The 21,235-nt window shown below is 41.8% G+C and overlaps 1 protein-coding gene across 3 annotated transcripts in view; it reads left to right on the top strand.

The window, feature by feature from the left end:
- Window positions 1-21,235, top strand: part of TAF2 (TATA-box binding protein associated factor 2) — a 90,399-nt gene that overhangs the window by 47,283 nt on the left and 21,881 nt on the right. For all 3 annotated transcript variants that reach the window (XM_065586068.1, XM_065586067.1, XM_005303376.4), the window contains 6 exons: window positions 1,734-1,874; window positions 3,246-3,356; window positions 7,539-7,732; window positions 8,601-8,740; window positions 17,911-17,980; window positions 19,805-19,914. In XM_065586068.1, the coding sequence (XP_065442140.1) occupies window positions 1,734-1,874; window positions 3,246-3,356; window positions 7,539-7,732; window positions 8,601-8,740; window positions 17,911-17,980; window positions 19,805-19,914 (766 nt within the window). The remainder of the gene's footprint in view (window positions 1-1,733; window positions 1,875-3,245; window positions 3,357-7,538; window positions 7,733-8,600; window positions 8,741-17,910; window positions 17,981-19,804; window positions 19,915-21,235) is intronic.

Here is a 21,235-nt window from a genome sequence, read left to right as displayed (position 1 = left end):
GGAGCCGGCAAGCTGGGAGCTTCGGACATGGGGAGAGACAGCGGCAAACAGCTGGGAGCTGCAGGGAGAGCTGCTGCTTTTGCTGCTGCCTCTCCTTGCGGAGCTAAAGCAGTGTCCCCTCCCTGAAGCTCCCAGCTGTTTGTTGCTGCCTCTCCAGGGGAAGCTAACACCTGAGAGCTGCAGGAAGTGGCCACTGAGGGTAAGAGGGTGGACATGGGGGGGGGGGGAGTTCAAGCTATTGTAGGAGGGGTGAACCTTTAAATTGTGTCCCCCAACTCTCAGCAGAAGCCCCTATCCCCACCACCCTACTGCAGGGTAGAAGCCCTAAGTTCCCCCCTTCCCCCAGCCTGGTAGGGGAAGAAGTGGGGGGTTTCACGAGCCGCACTTTAACTGTAAAAGAGCTGCATGTGGCTTGCGAGCTGCAGATTGGCCACCCCTGCTATATATTTTGCAGCAAATTGCTTAAAATAAATGGAAACTTAATACAAACACTTTTTTAAAAATTATGGTATGCAGTCTTTATTTAATTAACAGTTTATACTGTGTTGATGTTTTAATCTTTGGTAATACAGCTTCCGAATGTGTTTGTCTTACACTGAAATCAGAAATTTCAGAATTGAGGATATAGCTCCCATTTTCATAATAACCTTTGTCTCAGGAAAACAGAAGGATTTGGCAGTCATGGGCATGAAGATGGGAGGTTTCTCACTGGGAGAGGATTTGGATCAATTTTGGCTTCTTGGGTTAGAACTGGAACTTCTGTCATTGGGAAGGGAGCTGCCAACCTCTAGAGAGGCATTTTCTCTCTTTGGCTCCTTCTCTCTTTGCCTTTCCCCAAGAAACTGAGCAGTTCCCTGTTTGCTCAATGCTTCTTGCTCTGTTTGACTGAAAATTGTTTCCTGGAAAAAACTGTCGCCCTTCTAAACAAATTAGAGGGAAAACATTAATGTGGCTGTGTCAGGACTTGGTCAGAACACCATCATCACACATTCCATTCAGTCTTGCAGTATATAAGGAATATTTTTTCCTTACTCTTCTGTGGAGTGTCCTTTACCAAAGGCAAACTGCTCCTCTGTTGCTGCCGAATCATAGAATACATGGAGTTCTGCTGGTAACATTAAAAATTCTATCAATAAATATCATATACATATTAATTTCTGCAGACATTTACTATTCTATACACTAAAGATCTCAGAACAGGATGAAACAGATCTCAAGAAGATTTGCCTGACTGTGGTCCAGGACTACAGCTAGACAGGAGCCTGAATTGCCTTTTACTCTTGGGGTGGTCTTTTACTCTTGGGGTGGTTGACGCGTGGTTGAAATCTAGGTTGAGGTTATTGGCAGGGTAAATTTGGGAAGTTGTTATTGCAAATGCCTCTTCCATAATTGGCTTCTGTAGAGACAGAAAACTTGGCTTAATGAACAGAAAATATTTGTCTAAAATATAAAAGGAGGAAATAATTAAAAACAGAAATTGATCGTGCAATGGTAATTAGTTGCAGACTTCCTATAAGTAAAATGAGTTCCACACGCTTTAGTTCCAGTGCATAGAAGGTATGTTGGAGATGAGATTATGTTGATAAAAATATGTTTCTGTTGAAAAGAATAGTTCATTCTGTCCAATTGTATTTTTTTTAATTCTTGGAAACAAATATGTGTGCTTTTGTTCAGCCTATGATACACTTGCATAGGTGATGATAATGTGCCTTCCCTTCCCCCTAATTATATAGATTGCAAATTCCATGGTAAGTACATGGACAGGACCACCAGCCATGAAGTCACTCTTTACCCGAATGTTTTGTTGTAAAAGTTGTCCAAACATTGTGAAGACCAACAACTTCATGAACTTTCAAAGCTACTTTCTGCAAAAGGTAAAATATGTTTTCTCATTGTACTTTTTAAAGATATGTCAGAGGAAGCAGTCTTTTTCTACAAATGACAAATTCCACAATATAAATAGTAAGAACACTGTCCGAGCCACAAGCCAAAATCACTGGTTCTCTCCACAATCTCAGTCTGATGATTGTATCTAACTTTGTTATGCTGGGTCTGTTTGTTCCATTCTTGTCAGTAGACAGTAAATTGAAAGTTATAACAATTCTTTCTGAATAGCTAATAGCGAGCAGGAATCATTTAAATTTAAAATATATTTCACTATTAGAACCAAGTATACAGGCATAATAGAGGAATATGCTTTGTGAATATGTGCAAACGTAATCTTGCACAGAACTTATTATGTTAGTTACCATTGTTAAACAATTTTTGTTCCTCTTACCTAAAGTTAAATATTCATATTATTTGTCAGCTGTTTTTTGAATTAATTAATGTACAAGAATCTCTTATGATACAAATATTATTCAAATGTCATTATTATTGAATCTGAAATCATAAAGTTGTGCACTAGTTAGCCTGTAGAATGCAATAATCTTATCACTGTTGCCCTTTGTTCTCCCTCCATCCTGCTCCATCCTATGGTTTGTCAAACCCACTTGTTGCATCTAAATTTAGATTCTAAACTTCTCAAGTCAAGGACTGTCTTTTATACTGTATGTGTACAGTGCCCAGCATAAAGGTGCCCCAATCTTTTGAGGCCCCTCCGTGCTTTTGTGATAAAAAATAACAACAATTGAAATGATTGACAATGATTTTCTGTCAAGCTCTGTTTTTAAAAAATTTTGGGTTATTGAGTTCTGTCCTAACTTTAGTTTTAATCCCTCTTCTTCCACATCCTTCTCCCACTCCTCCCTTCCAAAAATATTCACCGTTTTTCACCATCTCTCTCTCTCTCTCTCTCTCTCTCTCTCTCTCTCATCCCAGCCTTCTTTCATATTCTTGCAAATGCTTTTGATCTTTGTTTATTCTCTCCGGCTACCTTCAGTGTTGTTTCTCTTCCCACAGCATGTTAACCCTCAGCTTCCTAAATTTTAGATTCTGCTTCTCATGTTTCATTTGCCATGTTTAGCCTTATTTGCCTGGCATCAACTTCCTCTCCTGCATACTCAGAGCCATTTCAAGTCTGTCTCCGTCAGAGCTAACTGTTTTTAGAAAATAACTTCACAATATTTTCAACTAAAAATTGTGCAACCCTTTGTATATAAGGTATGAAGTCTGACTTTCAAAAGCCATCTAAAAATGGACTTTTCAAAGAGTAAAACTGTTCATTGCTCATTGTTTAATTTAATATTTAATGGTTTTGTTTTTCCTGCTAATATAATAAGAATTTTATTTTAATCTTCACACAGACTATGCCTGTTGCCATGGCCTTGCTGAGGGATGTTCATAACCTCTGTCCTAAAGAGGTTTTGACATTTATTTTAGACCTAATCAAGTACAATGACAACAGGAAAAATAAGGTAAGGAACCTTCCTACAAATGTTTGATCTATTTTAATGACTCTCTCTTGTTATAGGCAGTATATAGAGCAATAGTCTTTTCAGTACAATGCCCTGTGCTACTAACTTATATGTATATGAACATATAATGTGTAAATATACACACGGATTCAGCAAAAACTGGTAGTAGATAACTTGACCTCCATCATTTATTCCCTGGATCTGGGAGACTGGTATGCCGCCCTCGACCTGAAAGACAGTTACTTTCACATATCAATATTTCATGGACACAGACGGTTCCTACGTTTCGTAGTTGGGACAGTCCACTACCAATTCGCAGTGTTCCCTTTTGACCTAGCAACGGCACCAAGGGTGTTTTCGAAATGCATGTTGGTGGTGACGGCATACCTCAGATGTTGGGGCATCCAGATTTACTCATACCTTAACGACTAGCTCATCAAGGGCCACTCCAGGGTCTAGGTCCAGTGTAGCATCAAGATGTTGCGAGCCACTTGTCAAGCTCTGGGCCTGTTGATAAACGAACAAAATTCAACATTGATCCTGACAGTGCCGGCTTTAGGGCGATTCAGCCAATTCCCTGGAATCGGGCCCCGCACCCCTAAGAGGGCTCCGCAACGTCCCAAAGGAGCTGCTGCCGAAGTCCCACCACTGTCTTCGGCGGCAGCTCAGTCGCTGCCACGGAGGAAGGTCCATCCGCCGAAGTACCGTCGAAGGTACCGGCAGCCAATTGAGCTGCCGCCGAAGTCCTGGTGGGACAGTGGCGGGACTTCAGCGGCAGCTCCTTCGAATTGGGCCCTGTGGTGCCTAAAGCCGGCCCTGGATCCTGATCCAACAGATAGTTTATCAGAGAGGTGCTAGACTGTACCTGAGCCAGAGCATTCCTGCCAGAGGCCAAGTTCAGGGCAATGTCAGATCTGATTGCCATCGTCACTGCCCATCCACTCACCACTGCCTGGGTCAGTTTCAGACTATTGTGGCACATGGCAGCATGCATCTATGTTTTCCAACATGCGAGACTCGGGCTGCGTCCCCTCCAGATGTGTCTGGAGTTGATCTACTCCCCGGGCAGACAAGGTCATCACAGTCCCTCCACGGGTACTTACCTCTCTGCAGTGGTGGTTCGACCTGATTCTGGTGTTGGAAGGTGTGCTGTTCATGAGCCCGCGACCAATGGTCTCCCTGATTTCGGATGCATCTGACCTCGATTGGGAGCGCATCTCGGTAAACTGCTCACTCAAGGGTTATGGTCTCGAAAGGAGCTTGCATTGCATATAAACATCAGGAAGCTCAGAGCCATCTGCTTGGCCTGCAGTGTCTTCCTTCCCCAACTGTCTGGCCAGGCAGTGCAGATGTTGACGAACAACACGGCCTCCATGTTCTACGTCAACAGGCAGGGGGGAACTTGATGGTCAGCTCTGTGCCAGGAGGCCTTCTGTCTATGGGACTTTTGAATCCAGCATGCAATCCACCTGGAAGCTTCGCACCTCCCCAGCGTATGCAACACGCTGGTGGATTGCCTCAGCAGGTCCTTCTTCTCTCACCACGAGTGGTCCCTTCACTCGGAGGTCATCAGAATGCTCTTCCAGAAGTGGGGAGCTCCCCGAGTGGACTTGTTCGCCACTAGACAGAACAGAAACTGTCATCGGTTTTCTTCTCTCCAAGGGCTCGGCAGAGGCTCGTTATCCGATGCCTTTCTCCTGTCTTGGTCAGGAGACATTATGTACGCTTTTCCTCCAATTCTGCTCATCAGCAAAGTCCTCTAAAAAATCAAGAGGGACAAGGCATGGGTCATTTTTCTCGCCCCAGCATGGCATCGCCAGCATTGGTTCCTGGCAGTTGCAGCCCCGTGGCCACTTCCCAGCTGCCTGGATGTACTCTCGCAGGATCACTGTCGACTCCTGCACTCAAACCTCGCCGCTCTCCACCTCACAGCTTGGAACAGCTTGGCTGAATCCAGAGGTACAAGCCTGCTCTAGTCAGGTACAGCATATTCTCTTGGAGGGCAGAAAGCCGTCCACCAGAGCAACTTACCTGGCAAAGTGGAATTGTTTCTCCTGCTGGGTGTTAGAGCGGAATATCTCCCCAACCCAGTTGTCTCTGCAGTCCATCCTGGATTACCTGCTTCACTTAAAGCTCTCGCCTTTTCGATCAAGGTGCACCTGGCAGCCATATCGACCTTGCATCCAGGGTAGATCGGTGTTCTCTCATGAGATGTCAATCAGGTTCCCAAAAGGCCTTGAAAGACTCTTTCTGCCAATCTGGGACCTGGTTCCCCAATGGGACCTCAACCTGGTCCGCTTCAGGCTCACGGGTCCGCCCTTTGAGCGTATGGCTTCTTGGTCCCTTTCCCACTTGTCATGGAAGGTTGCATTCCTTGTAGCTATTGCCTCCGCGAGATGTGTTTCCGAAATTAAAGCCCTCACTTGGGAGCCCCCGTACACGATATTCTACAAGGACAAAGTTCAGCTGCGGCCCCATCCAGCCTTCCGTCAAAGGTGGTATCACACTTCCATGTCAATCAGGATATCTTCCTCCCGTTGTTCTGTCCAAAGCCTCAAATGACCAATGAGGAGAGGTGGCTGCATGCTCTAGATGTAAGACATGCCCTGGCGTTCTACCTGAAGCGAACCAAGCCCTTCCACAGATCAACCCATCTCTTTATCACGATAGCTGACAGGATGAAGGGCCTTCTGGTGTCCTCTCAGAGGATTTCCAATTGGATCACCACCTGCATCCGTACTTGTTACGAGTTGGTACAGGCTGTACCTCCACCAGTAGTGAAGGCTCACTCGATTAGGGCTCAGGTGTCTTCGGCTGTCTTCCTGGCACATGTCCCTATCCAGGACATCTGCAGGGCCACAACATGGTCTTCAGTACACATGTTTATGATGCATTACGCTATCACCCAGCAAGCCAGAGATGATGCTGGATTTGGCAGAGCTGTGTTGCAATCGACACATCCATGAACTCTTACCCACCTCCGATGGTACTGCTTGGGAGTCACCTACAGTGGAATGGACATGAGCACGCACTCAAAGAAGAAAAGACAGTTACCTTTCATAACTGTTGTTCTTCGAAATGTGTTGCTCATGTCCATTCCATGACCCAGCCTCCTTCCCCTCTGTCGGAGTTCCGTCACAAAGTAACTGAGGCAGGGGGAGCCGGCGGCACCCCTTATACTGGTGCATACACACGCAACTCCAGAGGGTGCCAGAGCCCAGCCCTTACGGATACCACTGAGGGGAAAAACTTCCGGCACCAGTGCATGTGGCGAGCACACACACCTACAATGGAATGGACAGGAGCAACACAACTTGAAGAACAACAGTTACAAAAGGTAACCGTCTTTTCATGCCCCACTCACCAAGAGGACACTAAATCAAATGTGTCATTATTTAAATTAAGCAAAATGAGCACAGTTAGGAACCAAAATTTCAAACCTGGGTGTATTGAGGAAGAGGAATGGTCATGTGTTTAAGGCATTAGATTGGGTCTCTGAAGACTGAGGGCCAATTCTCAGCTGTGCCACAGACCTTCTGATCAAGTCGCTTAATCACTCAATGCCCCAAATCCTTACATGCAAAATTAGGATGATGCTTCCCTACTTCACAAGGATGTTGCAAATGTACTACATTGATGAGGACCTTAGAAGCACCAAGGGAGAGAGCTGGACATGGAAATCCATATGTATGCACCTGAATAAAAAGTGTCCTGACTTTTAGAAGTGCTACAGCACCCATTAACACCAGTAAGAGTTTGAGTTTTTACTACCTCTGAAAATTTAGGCATCTAAATGCGAATTGAAGTGCCTAATGTAAGATATGCATGTTTGAAAGTGTTGGGCTTTAGTTCAGAGCTAATATGGGAAAAACATTCCATTCACAGATTTGGGGGAGAAAGGGTTGGAGTGTGACTATTAACAGAATATTCATAGATTTTTACTATATTCTTCCTGCTCTATTAAGTTCATAAGTATGTGCACTAGCAACTAACTCATTCAGTTTAATAGTGAATGTTTTATTTTTTGATACAGAAAGTGACTCTTTAGACATCAATTATCTAAACATTTAGTACAGGAGTAAACTGAACTAAGAGCTTCAGCATTGTTTGTTTTATTGTAAAAAAATAAATGGTGCAATGTGCTCTGCCTCTCTTTGTTCAATTGATGGTCCTTTGATTCAGTTTTCAGACAACTATTATCGTGCTGAACTGATTGACGCACTAGCCAACTCTGTAACTCCTGCAGTCAGTGTGAACAATGAAGTTCGAACTCTGGATAATTTAAATCCTGATGTTCGACTCATACTTGAGGAAATTACCAGGTTCTTAAATATGGAAAAGCTTCTGCCCAGTTACAGACATACCATTACAGTCAGGTATGATTTAATAATTTCTAAAACTTATGCAAATGTAAAGAGAGAATAGACCTAGTCATGTTTAATGTTGTTGTTGTTTTTAATTTCCTACATCCTGCTGTTAACACTGATGTAATCAAATTGAGCTTACTTTCCCTAGCCTTAAGTGATGTGTTCTCTTTATTTTAAATACACAAAAAAGGGCATTAACAGAATGCAGGAAAATATTTTTGGGCATAAGGGACACTAAAAGGCATGCAAAAACCATTCTTTCATTTAAAAAATATTGCAAAGTATGTAAGGTATTTTTAAAACCATAGAATTAAGAAAACTTGAAAATATCAGGAAGAAAATTAAAACCTCACAGAACAAATACATGCAAAAACTAGTGTTAATGAAACTTTAATGTAGAAAAATTAAGCACTCAAATCATCAAAATCTAAAAATATATATTTTTAATGGCAATGTTAAATGATCACATTATGTATCCCATATTTATTATTCACAGTAAATTTATGAAGATTATGCAAAAGAAACAAGTGGGACAATATATAGAATACAAAACACAATGGGCCAAATTTTCTGCTGGTGTATGTTGGAGCAGCTCCATTGAAGCCAAGAGGAGTGAATTTGCTCCGGTAGGGAATTTGGTCCAGTGTTTCCATCTACTGTATAAACTCATCTTTTATTAATTTTGTGTGCCTACAGTCCTGACAACTATAAAAACCCATGGTGGTATAGTAATTTGGATAGTTTTATCCTAGAAAATTTGCAGTGAAGTTTACAAATTAATATCATAATATTGAAGAAAATAGCTTTATTCACAGTAATTGATATTCCAGAAACTCACTGCAGATTGTCCTCCCTCTTCACCCCCACCCTCATCTAGCTGTCTGAAAGCCATTCGTATACTTCAGAAGAATGGACATGTCCCCAGTGATCCTGCTCTCTTTAAAACATATGCAGAATATGGACACTTTGTGGACATCCGAATAGCAGCTTTGGAGGCCGTTGTTGATTACACAAAAGGTAATTTTAAAAAAAACTTTCGATCACTGCATAAAATTCACACGCCAATGCAAAACCTGAACAGTGACCTCAGTAATGTTAAATAGAATAACTTTTCAGATGAAGTGACGCCATGATAGTAGATGAGCCAATGTGTGGATAAAAGAGAGCACAGGATTACTAATAAGGTTTTTGCCCTTACGAGCATGAGTTTCATGAAGTTCGGATGAATATTGCTTTTCAGTATCTCCTGAAGATAGAAACAAATGCCTTATGGAATGTGTTTTTGACGGTATGGTAGGTGATATAGAAAGCTGAAGAATTCCCTTTACTTATTTTCAAGATTTAAAGAATTTGAGTGAGTGGTGTGTTTCTTGATGCAACCTTAGTTTTTGTTTTTGCTAATAGGTTACAATTTGCCATTTGCAGGCATGTTGGGTTATGAATTGGAAGGCAGAGGCTCGGCTTGGCTGGCTATTTGGTTGATAGTGGTTTTCCACTTCCTTATGTGGCTTATTTATAGCATGTTTCCATTTTGAAAAGCTTATTTGCTTTTATTTATTTTTTTCTTTGTTTAAAATGCCTATAATAGGTCTGAGGTAAGGATTCTTTACTGCTTGAAAAATATTCTGTAACTTTCTTCTTAACCATCATTTGAAATTAAAACACCACACTAGCAAACTTTCCAGAGGCTATTGGAAATTAAGGCTTTAGTGATTTATGCAAATGCATAGTTAGTACTAGCTTAACCTGTTCATTAGTCAATATTGCTGGGATCTTGTCTTTCTCTGTGCAGAAATTGGCGCAGCTGTAGTATTTGCAGGTTATTTCCGCCCAACTGGCAAACTCCCTGAAGTTCTGTCTCTGCAAACAAAAGTGGTCAGGGGTGTTCTAGGCCCCCTACTTATTCCTTTATAAATTTAATGCTTCATTTTTTTTTCAGGTAATAGTGAGCTTCCCTTCTCTTTTCTCATTTGCTTTCTCCTTCTGTAGAGTGCATTTTGAGGGATTTTCCCCCTCATTGACCTCTGAGTGGAGTATCTTGTTTAATGAAGGGTGTAGAAAACTTAGGCTCTCAGGTTCCTGGTGCCAGAGTGAGACTAACAAACTTTCAGAGCTTTTGAACTCTTGTAATTTGAGGTACCTGCTTTGGAAAACAACATTTTTAGTTGTTACATCTGCCAGGAATGTGAGGATCTACTGGGTTGTTGTTTTGGGGTTTTTCAGACTATTAAAAGATGTACTATATCAAAGGCCAGACTTGTCTTTGTTCCTTATAGTGTCATCTAGTTACCATGTAAATTTCAAGAGCCGATCAAAAGCATTAATATCAGTCATTTAAGTCTGGTATAAACAGATTACACTACATGGCAAATGTCAGAAGATCCCTATTATATTTCAAGCACAAGAGCCTTTAGTTGTTTAGTAAATAGAATAGACTTATTTTTTACCAAGAAAGATGGGGTTCTTTATTTCTGTACCCTGACACTATTCATATAGAGAAGTTGCTTTTCAGACAGTCCACTCCATAATAAAAGGTCATTTACAAAACTTGCTTTATTAGCAATCCTAGGAATTGCAACTTAAATAAGTTTGATTTAAACTGCTCAAAAACATTGTGAGCTCCTGCTACACAGTTTTATTTGCAATGATTTATATATTCCCTTAATGTTTTTTAGAAGCTGAATAGAATATTTTCATCAATTTGCCTATGTATTATTTTTAGATAACCCTGTGATTTAATGCTAAGGGAGACAAGGAAAACTACGTCTCTTAATTAAGCAGTATTAAATTTTCTCCATATAAAGCTATCCTCATATGTAATGCTCCATCCATCTTCTACTCTACTTCAGTCACTTATCAAGCAGAGTGCCCAGAATGTGAGCACAGGGAGCTGAGGAACCTATGTGATGTTACTATTTAGAGTGACAGGCTGAAGTCTACTTGACATGCAGACACAAGACCAAATTATCAGTGCTTAAAGTATTCAAAAGTCTTAAAGGAGCAACCAAAATTAATAACTCCTTTGTGTAAAAGGCACTGTCCTCCTTTGAGTATGTGTCAGTGTGGATCCCACTCAGGGTGAAAGTAAGCTGGAACGGGCCCGTATGGTGTACTGGTAAAAGGTGGCCGCTGGAACCGGCCCGTAACAGCCGATGTTAAAGCTTTAACGTCACTGCCCCTTTTCCTCCCTGCCCCCCGGGCCACTGACAGTGGGGGGGGAAAGGAGCATCTGCCGGCGATTTAAAAGTGCCAGGCAGCGCGGATGGGCTGGCTGGGGGATGCTGACCAGAGTCAGCCCCCGTACTGGTAAGGGTTGAGTGTTACTTTCACCCCTGATCCCACTGTAGGTGTGCAAGTGTCCATCAGAGCCATGTGTGAGCCCTGCTTTTCTTTGAGTAGTGTCCCTATGGGTGCCTCACTTCAGGTGCACATGCACCTGTGATCAGAGATTTTAGGTAGCAGTGCCCCTGTGGCCCGTGCCTGCTCTTTACTCTACCTCATGCACTGCACCGTTGCTATATAGAGCTGCACAAGTAAACTGCCCTCAGTTTCTTCTCAGCTGCCTCAGCCTGAGACGGAGCCTCAACAGTGTCTATGTTGAGCTTACCTCAACTATAATTTTTTTTCATAATTTTACTTAACTTAGTTGTAGTTGTAGTAGTTAATTATGATTAGCTGTAGTTAAATCACACACACACACACACACACACACAAAAAATCTTGTGAGGATCGTTGTTGTTTCAGTTTTTTTTCCCTGCGGGGACCTTTCGGTTGTTGGGAGGGTATGCCTGGCTATCTGGGTTTTAAATGTTGCCTTTTGTTCTGGGAGGCTGTCCTGTGAGCAATGGGTATTCCTGATGTACCTGTTCCTTTAGAGAGTCACAATTCCCCAAAAGTGTAATTTTTACCTGTCCTTAAAATCAAGAGTCAGAAAGAACTGGGAGATTAAATTGTGCCACCTCATGATGGAGAGCTCCTTCCATCCCGCTTCTGACCCAGGCCAGAGGACCCCGCCACCTTGTATACCAGTCTCCAAGGAAGTCGGCTGCCTCAGCCACTTCGTCACAACACTCCCCTGGAGTTTCTAAGAGGAAGATTCAAGAATCTTCTCAAAAAGACTCTAGGAAACAGAGTTCAGGTTCCTCAAGTAGTGAATCTACTTCAAAGAAACCCTTGTTGCTGATTGAGACAACTGCTTTGATGCCCAGCGGTTCCCTACTCAGTACCCACGAGGCTGCAGATTCCTCAGGTACTGCGACCACCATTAAACCCAAAGAATCTAAGGGTTCCAGCTCTGGAAGATCATCGGTACCATCTGGGAATCAAGGTGGCAAGGAGAAGACGACCACCTTTAAATCTGTTCCAATAGAATCACTCAGTCTCTTGGTATCTACCATTTTGGTACCACAGAAGACCAGACTATCATCTGGCAGGCACTTCTCAGAGTGCATAAACCCTTTGGTACCATCCATTCCTTCTGCTACAATCACCTCTACTCATGCTGCTGCCTTGGTACCGAACACCATTTTGGCAGTGTTCCCTCTAATTTTTCCCACCATGTGTGGAATGAATATTGGTGCACATAACAAAATTCATGTGGCAGGGGTGGGGCCAAGGGGTTCAGAGTGTGGGAGGGGCTCAGGGCTGGGGCAGAGTGTTGGGGTGGAGAAGGAGTGAGGACTCCGGCTGGGGTGCAGGCTCTGGGGTGGGGCTGAGGATGAGGGGTTTGGGGTGCAGGCTGCCCCTGGGCTATGGCAGGGAGAGAGGACTCCTCCCAGCTTTCTTCCTTCCCCCCCCACCAGCTCTCTCTCCCCGCAGCAGCACCTGGGCTGGGGAGGAGGGGTGCCTCTCCCACAGGTGCGGCAGGTCCGGGCTGGGTTGGGGCCGCAGGAGGGGTGACTTCCCACAGCTGCGGAAGGTCCGTGCCGGGGTTGGGGCTATGGGAGGGGCACATCTCCCACGGCTATGGCGGGTCCAGGCCAGGCTGGGTTGGATCCAGGGCTGGGGGAAAGGAATCTCTCCCTGCCACAGCCCTGAGCACCTGCACAGCGCTTAATAGGCGCTGCATAGCTTAGAGGGAACTTAGCATGTCGGTATTGCAGGAGTTTAGATTTTCATGAGACCTTTTGTGATAGAGATGCCTAGCTGCCCTTTGTTCTGTACTGGTCTGTTCATGGTACTGAAGACCTCTAGGTCTCCAGACATTTACCCGGTACTGACGGAGTCATCACCTTTTTCGGCCGATTCTCCACCTCTATAAAGTGATGTTGAAGAGGAAGAGGAGGATGGGAATTTCTCACCAGTTTCTCAGATTTAAGTTCAGGGCTCCCCTCCTCACTGTCAGAGGAGTATTAATATGGAGACTTCTAGGGAGAAGGAGCATATTCCAGAAAGACACCTTCAAGATCAATCCCGGTGGTATGAGCACTCTTGGATGCCCCCACCTATACCATATGCGCCTCCTCGTTGTCCATACTGGAAGCCATGAGAGGCATACTACTAACAATTCTCTAGGACTCCCACCTGCCAGCATCACTCGTCAGCACAATAGGGGTAGACTATCCCCCCCCATCCCTTCTCTCAAAAGCCCGAAGTACAAGAAGAGACTTTCAAGGAGCAGGAGGCAAGAGTGGTCAAAGAAGTCACTATGCCAACCAACACCTTTCCTTCATCCCCAGATGAAGCAATCATGCCTGCCCCACCAGTCCTGGCTGACGACTTCAAACAGTTCCAGGACCTTATTAAAATGGTAGTGGCCTCCTTACAGATACCATTTGATGAGGAGGTTAAGGAGTCACAACATAAACTTCTAGATAGTCTGCCTACAGCGTTATCTGCCTGAATTGCATTCACTACCTATTGATAAGGTTCTGCTCTGCTGGATCCTCCAAAAGTAATATCCCAGCGACAATATCGGCCACTTGTAGAAGGGCTGAAAAAACATATTATGTTCCATCTTTGCCAATTAACGTGGAAGTTAGCACCACGCTAAATCAATGTTGTACGATAGAGATCAGAAGCATCTTGATTTATTTGGTCACAAATCATGTTCGTCTGTGGCTCTGCAGTTTAGGATCACCTACTGTCAGGTGTTGATGATATGATTATATTTCACCAGTTACTCAAAGCTCAATTCATTGAGCATTTACCACCAGAACAGAGGGATCAGTTCCAGGAAATCATTACAGAGGGTCAGCCTCTTGCCAGAACATCTCTGCAGACCTCTCTGGATGCTGCTGACACAGGTGCTTGCTTTATTTCTATGGCGGTAGTCGTGAGAGAGGCCTGCAGGCTTCAGCTCTCAGGATTTTGGATTGAGAACCAGAATACAGTTAAGGACCTTTCCTGCAATGACTTAAAACTTATTGCAGAGAATACTTAAGTCTCTGCATACTTTGATTCCAGGGCCACGCTACATTCCCTTGGAATTTACACACATGCACTTAAAAAGAAATTTAGTAAGTGCCAGACAGCTCAGAGATCTTGTCCTGTTCAGTTCTCTGACTCCCAGAGACCTTATGAACCTCAACGAAAAAGGCAGAGATTCCAGAAAGAGACTGTCTGCCACACAGGTATCAACCTCACAACCCTCATCATCAAAACACCAATTTTGATTGTTTGGTTGAGGTTCTGAATTACTCCCCCTTTCTCCTTACCAGCTACAACAGTTCGCATACCTTCCTTGCTTCAGGGGCCTTTCTCACTTCCAACAAGCTTGGAAGCATATCACTGTGGACAAGTGGGTTTTGGAAATCATATTAGCAGGATACTCCATCCATTTTACTTCCCTGCCACCATCCCACCCACCTTCACTGTCCTCCTTCAGGGACCTGCTGTGGGGACAGAGGCCGAGTGAGCCAGAGCCCCTCTCCTCCCACATCCCACCCAACCCCGGCAGCCTGGCCCAGGCAGGGAGCGGGCTATCACTGCCTCCCAGCTAGGCTCTCAGGCAGACGCAGCTCCTTCCCAAACCCCGCCCGGTTGCCAGGGAGAGTGGCCGAACGTGCCGGGGGAGCGGGAGAGGGGGACATGCAAGGAGAGAACAGAACACAACTCCCTCCCCACAGGTAACATATGGCTTGGAGAGAGTGGCGGCCCTGGGCTGGATGCAGGGCGGGGTGGGTGTCACTGGGCAGGGGAGACATACGTGTCCTCCCCGTTAGATAGAGCCCCCCTCCCAGTATGGGGAGGCACCAGTCATCTGGGGGTATCCCACCATATACTTGTTTGCCACAAAGGACACCAAACATCTGAATTTCTGCTCCAGAGGGGGCATGACGCCAGTCTTCCCATCAGACACCTTCCTCTTCAATGGCTTGGGGATTGCTGTGTGCTTTCTTGCTGACTCTTCTGATCTCCAGAATAACTTCCAAGATTGGACAGGATAACGCTTTGTCATTGTAACAGCCTTATACAGTCCAAGTTTGGCTGCCAAACCTGGTAGAGATATCAAAGAAGCCTCCTATGCACCTTCTGGTTTGCTCAGACATAGTATCCTGGAACCTCAGTCAGATAAAGCACTCAGATCTGTAGTCATTTTGGCTGGCTGAGCACTGCTGACAGAAGCTGCTCACTACAAGTTCAGGAAATTCTTATACAAAGCAGGAAACCATCCACCAGGAAGACATACTTTCCAAAATGTAAAAGGTTCTTCATATGGGCAACTCAGAATATTATTGACCCAGTGCAAGCCCCAATACTGAAAAATCCTGGACTACATTCCCTCCTGAAACACACAGGGTAGCATTTAATTCCTTAAGGTTCACCTTGCTGTGAAATTGGCGTGTCATGTTGTAGTACAGTCATACTCTGTCTTGTCATACTTTGATACTGAAATTCCTCAAGGGCCTTCTTCATTCTTGTCTTCCAGTCAGGACCTGACTCCCACATGGGATCTCACATTTTCCTTTTAAAGCTTAGTGAGTATCCCCTGGAAGCATTCTCAGTATACCACATTGCCATCAATATGTTTTTTCTCATGGCAGTTACCTGATGCAGAGTTAGTGAACACCACGGTCTTATGGCCAGTCTGCATTACTCCTCCTTCCATAGGGATGAGATGGTGATGAAACCACACTCTTAAGTTCATCAATTAAGGTGGTCTCGAAATTCACCTCAACCAACCCCATCACATTATCAGTCTTCAGGTGAAGCTGAACTAAGTGCCAAGAGAGAAGAAGGTGCATGCTTGGATGTCTCCAGAGCCTTGCTATATTACCTACCTGTATTATTAAAGGACCAAATGTTCCTGGCTTTCTCCGCCTCTTTGTGACTATATCCAGTATCGAAAAGCCAAGCTCTCTCATCATAGAGCAACTTGAAATGGATCATGCAGCATATTTCCACCTGTTATCAGTTGGCTGGTGAGTCACTCCGTCCAAACATCAAGGACTACACCCCGGGGCTCAGGTGGCATTGTCCACCTGCTTCAGAAAAGTTAGTCTCTGTGATCTGCAAGGCAGTTATGTGGAGCAATTCACTAGCTTTTGTTGAACGTGTGTTTTGATGTGGCAGCCAGATCAGATGCCAACTTTGGAGTGCAGTACTTCTATCTGACTGATACAGCTGAAACTTCTCATTCCCACTCTCCGGGGAGGATACTGTATGTCAGTCACCTCTAGAGGGATCCACACTGACATATACTCAAAAAAGAACAATTTCTTACCATACAGCAACTGAGGTTAGTTAAGATATTGTGGGTCCCATAACCCCACCCTCTGTCTCCACTTTTGGGAGTCCTGATCAATGCAGGCTTTGGCTGTGGCCACTCCACCCTTTATGCCTTCACACACGAGCACATGAAAGCACAGGCATATGCATAGCCTGATGGACACTGCTAGTAATTAAAAAAAAAAAAAAAAAATCCAGTCTCTCACACATGAGGTGCATGTGTACCTATAGTTGGATGCACATTGACTAAACGCCTTGAAGAATCACAATTCCTGTAGGGTTTGTAACCATTCTTTCTTCTAGTAGAGCTATTAAAATATTTTTAAGGAGAAGATGCTGATTTTCTGTAGATAATTTTCAGTATAATTACCTGTTCCATTAAAACCGAGTTGCCTTATATTCAGAAGTGTATAGGTCATTTCAAAGAGCAATAGCAACTATTTGTTGGTGTAGATTAGACTTGAAAAGCTAAATAAGTTATAGTCCAAAAACTGCTGAAGTAGAGACCAAAACTGAAGCAAATCAGAAGGAAAAGCTGAACTGAAGTGAATAAAACAGATGAAAATTAGATAAGGGAAATACAGAAAATGGAGAATGTTTCTATAAAGTAGAAAGAGAGCAGCAAACTTTTTGTTGAAGGCATCTGCACAGGAACAATTAGTAAATGCAGTTGAAATGTGGAGGATGCTGTCTTGATAGATAAGTAAAGCCACTGCTGAGCAAGTAACTATATATTGTGGGTGGTTGCGAATTAAATAATGTTGTGGCACCCCACGAAAATGAAATGAGGAAAACAGTTGAATGAAGATTAGCCTCTTTGAATTTGTGTATTTTCATATGTTTACTTTATCCCATACTATTGTTTTTCTTTTGTAGTATTATAGGGTAATTAAAGGGATACAGTCAAATGATTTAGGCCTCTACCTAACCTACTAATTTAGTTCCTAATCTTAAACCAATCCATGTACAGTATTTACTCTAGGGGCACTCGCTAACACATTCATGATTGGGTCACTGACTTTTGAAATATTCAAAAACAGTTTGATAGAGAACAGGTTATAAGCATATGGAGAAGAGTATGTTCACAGTTTTGTGTATAAGTAAGGCCTGTAGTCCAGGTGAGTATTTTCCTAGCATTTTTTACAGCTAGACATCTATTACAAAACTTAATGGATAGTTAGTGTCAGGATAATATTTTCTATACTCCTCTGAATGAAATATACTACAGGATTATATTCTCTACATACTATTCACTTTTTAGTGTGTAATGTCGAATACTGAAGAATTTTTGCTCCTTTTAAAAAGAAAATGTCATTTTAGATGTATCACTAGTATTAATCTATACTGACATGGAAATGTCTGTTTCATCATTTGTGATGCATTCCAATCATACTACAGCTACAGATAATCCCTGGTGATTCTATGTAACACATATAGAATAATTTTCTAATTGGTCTTTGCTTCTCTCTTTAGTTGTCTCTGCATACTATTAACAAATCATTTAATTTTTGTTATAGTTGATCGGAGTTATGAGGAATTACAGTGGTTGCTTAACATGGTTCAGAATGATCCTGTACCTTATGTAAGGTTAGTATGTCTACAAAGACTCAAAGTTAGCACTTTTCACTAATATTAGAATTAGTGCATAGAGTTCTTTGGCCTGTGCTATGCCAGAGGTTAGGCTAGATGACCATAATGGTCATTTCTGGCCTTAAAATCTATAAATATTTTGTGAAAATTTGTTTCCATTAATTTGTAAAATACCACCAAAATTCATCTTTGATGTTTATGGTAATTTATACTTAGCAATGTGTTTCTCGTTGTTTAACAATCCATAACTAAAAAAACAAAATTTGATCAGTTTTTAGTCTCAAACTACATGTATTTTCTGTTTTGTCCTTTGATTTAAGAGGCTTTCCTACAGATAATTGGCATATGTCCATCTAATATTGGTCTGTTGCATATAACAATTTTTTTTTTCTCTCAAGTGTGTATAAGTGTGTTAGGACTGAATGAACATCATTTGTTTGGCTACCAAAGAGTGTAAAACAGTTGTTAGACTGTAGATGGGGTGAAAGGATAACAAGTCAAAATGTTGTGGTTACTTGATAATTTTATCTGATTTAATTTAGATTTAGCCAATGTAATACTGTATATATTTTAGCATGGCAGCCTCTGAACTTCGTTTCCCTGCTCCTCAATTCTGTCTGTTCCTGATTGCCAGTGTAGTAGTACTGTTCTTTAAGATGAATAGACTTGGTATTTTTCCTATTTATCTTTTAGGCTTCCTGTGCAAGTATAGTTGCTAATTTCCCTATCCTAGGAATATATTGCTGTTGTTCTTTTTAAAGAAAGTTAGGTATAATTTGACCCATTAGATCAGAGATAAGTAACAGGCAACATCAGCTGAGGAAGCAGAATATTTTTAATTGAGTCTTTCGAAGAGATGCTGTCAATTTGCATTTTTTATTAATTTTTAAATTCCAGTTTCAGATAGAGCACCCACTTTAAAAATTATATCCTTAATATAAAAAAATCCCTTCAAACCTTAAAGGTTTTTCTGTTCCCATATTTATAAGGGTCTTTTCAACAAGGGAGAAAACTGACTATTTAGGGAAAATGGTGAAAATTACTATTCACAATGTGTTGTCAAAAGCATAGTAAACAATCTGAAAAATTACAGTGTTTTTTTGTTTTTTTGCTCACTGCTGGCAGGTATTGGGGTCATAGGTGTTGCATGCAAAATATTCAGACAGTAATGTAATTTCTAAATTGTTGGCGTCCCTTTAAAAAGTGAAGAGTGAGTCTTAAATGTTTTTACTGATTCCTGTCATTTTGTAACACGTTTAATGTTTAGACAAGTTTAAAAACAAAACTGAAAAATAAATATTTATTAGAATGTGAAGAGAATATTGACTCAGTACAGTTCCGATTAATTTCCCTTAGAGCATAACACGGCCTTTCAAATTCTCATGAAAACAAATCAGCCTCGATACAAAATCATACTTTCCCTTTACCATAGTGACTGGTTTCAGAATAGCAGCCGTATTAGTCTGTATCCGCAAAAAGAACAGGAGTACTAGTCTCTAAGGTGCCACAAGTACTCCTGTTCTTTTTTCCCTTTACCATGATGAGTGACGCCATCAACTAATATCCACTCTGGTCATGTCCTATTTATTATCTGAAAACTAATTAATTTGGGGATGAGATGTGCATATATGTGTGCATGTACAGACAGAAGAAATACATAAAAGGAATTAAAATATATGTATATATTAGGGGCTCACAAATCTTAATATTTGTATTCCTAATACAAACTCCAGTGTCAAAAACAGAATTGCAGACACAAAACAGTAACTTTGGAGTCTCAGTTCATTTGGATTAAAAAAGGAATTTTTGTTTCTCTTTCAGACATAAGATTTTGAACATGCTGACGAGGAATCCACCCTTTACTAAGAACATGGAGTCTCCCTTGTGCAATGAAGCTTTGGTGGATCAGCTTTGGAAACTTATGAATTCAGGTTGAATCTGTTCTGTATTTTAAGAAACTTGGCGTGGTTAGCATTCTGCATATTCTCTGGTATATAAAATGAGCTCTCTTTAGGTTTGTTGAAGCTCAAAAATTGAGGCTTTCCATTCACACTCGCATCATCTTGTAGTGATACCCAGCATATAAGATTGTCCTTTGGCACCCTGTTTTTCTCCATCCTCTGCAATTACTGTACTTGTTGCAAAGTACATTTAGCATAGACTCACATCTCGTGTGATTCTTTGATCCAAGCCAGCAAAAGTAATATTTCTTGTAGGAGGGCCAACAGTTTTCACCTTGTGTTGCTACTTCACACATTGTGTCTTTTCTATTACAAAATGTTGGAATGTAATTTTCATATATATAATTTTTGAATAAATCCTGAAATGAATTTTTGAATTATTTTCAATATTCAAATTGATCAAACACTTCAAGTTCTCATTAGATTAAGCACCTCCATCCCCAATCTAAATGAGTAAAATAGATTTTAGAATTTCTGTGGATAAATTAGATCTTAAGAAGTTTTTACTTTAAAATTAAGACTTACTTGGCTTTGACTAGTAAAGATCCTAATGTGAGAAGGATTTGTATCTTTTGCTATTGACTTGTTTTTCATTACTGAGGCAGTTTTATCCAGTACTCACGAACTGCTCTTTAACATTTGGCACAGTACGGATTACATATAAACATTTACATAGTCTTTTAGGTCATTCATAGCTGACTGTTCTCTTTGCATCTTTATTTTTAGTGCTTGAAAGTTTACAGCTACACTCCAGGGGTTAAAGTAGGGAGACTACTAGTAGTTCAGTTTTGTAAGATTTGCCAAGTGTCAGACTCAGGAAATAAACATTTTGATGTTATCTCCAGAGAATTTGTGTTCCCTGTTTCTCAAGAGAAGTGTGTGTGCAGTGTTCACTTATATCCATTACCTCCTTTGGCAAATAACAGATAAAATATAAATTTTCGTTATATTTGGGACTTAAAGCACTTACTCCCTATGCATGAAGATGACATTCTGGTTGGATTTTATTTTCTGTAAATAAAAATACAAAGATAATTGCAAAGTGTGAGTGCCAATAAAAATGTTTGTTAAAGGCAAGATGAATTGTTAATCCACCAGATATGGCTGCATGGTCTTAAAGCAGTGGTGCATTTACATTTACTAAAACCTAAAATAATTACATTGTGGGGAAACAAATCTTTGTTTTTTTCTGTAATCTTTCGTTGATAATGCTACTGAATTCCAAAGAGTGTAGTGTTGAGCTATATTTACAGGGGTTCACAGGTTCTCCCAGCAATTGTATTTAAGATTA

This window comes from Chrysemys picta, chromosome 2 (assembly GCF_011386835.1).
Source record: "Chrysemys picta bellii isolate R12L10 chromosome 2, ASM1138683v2, whole genome shotgun sequence".
NCBI lineage: Eukaryota > Metazoa > Chordata > Testudines > Emydidae > Chrysemys > Chrysemys picta.
The sequence above is the reverse complement of the archived record's forward strand: the minus strand, read 5'-3'. Positions and strand labels throughout refer to the sequence as shown.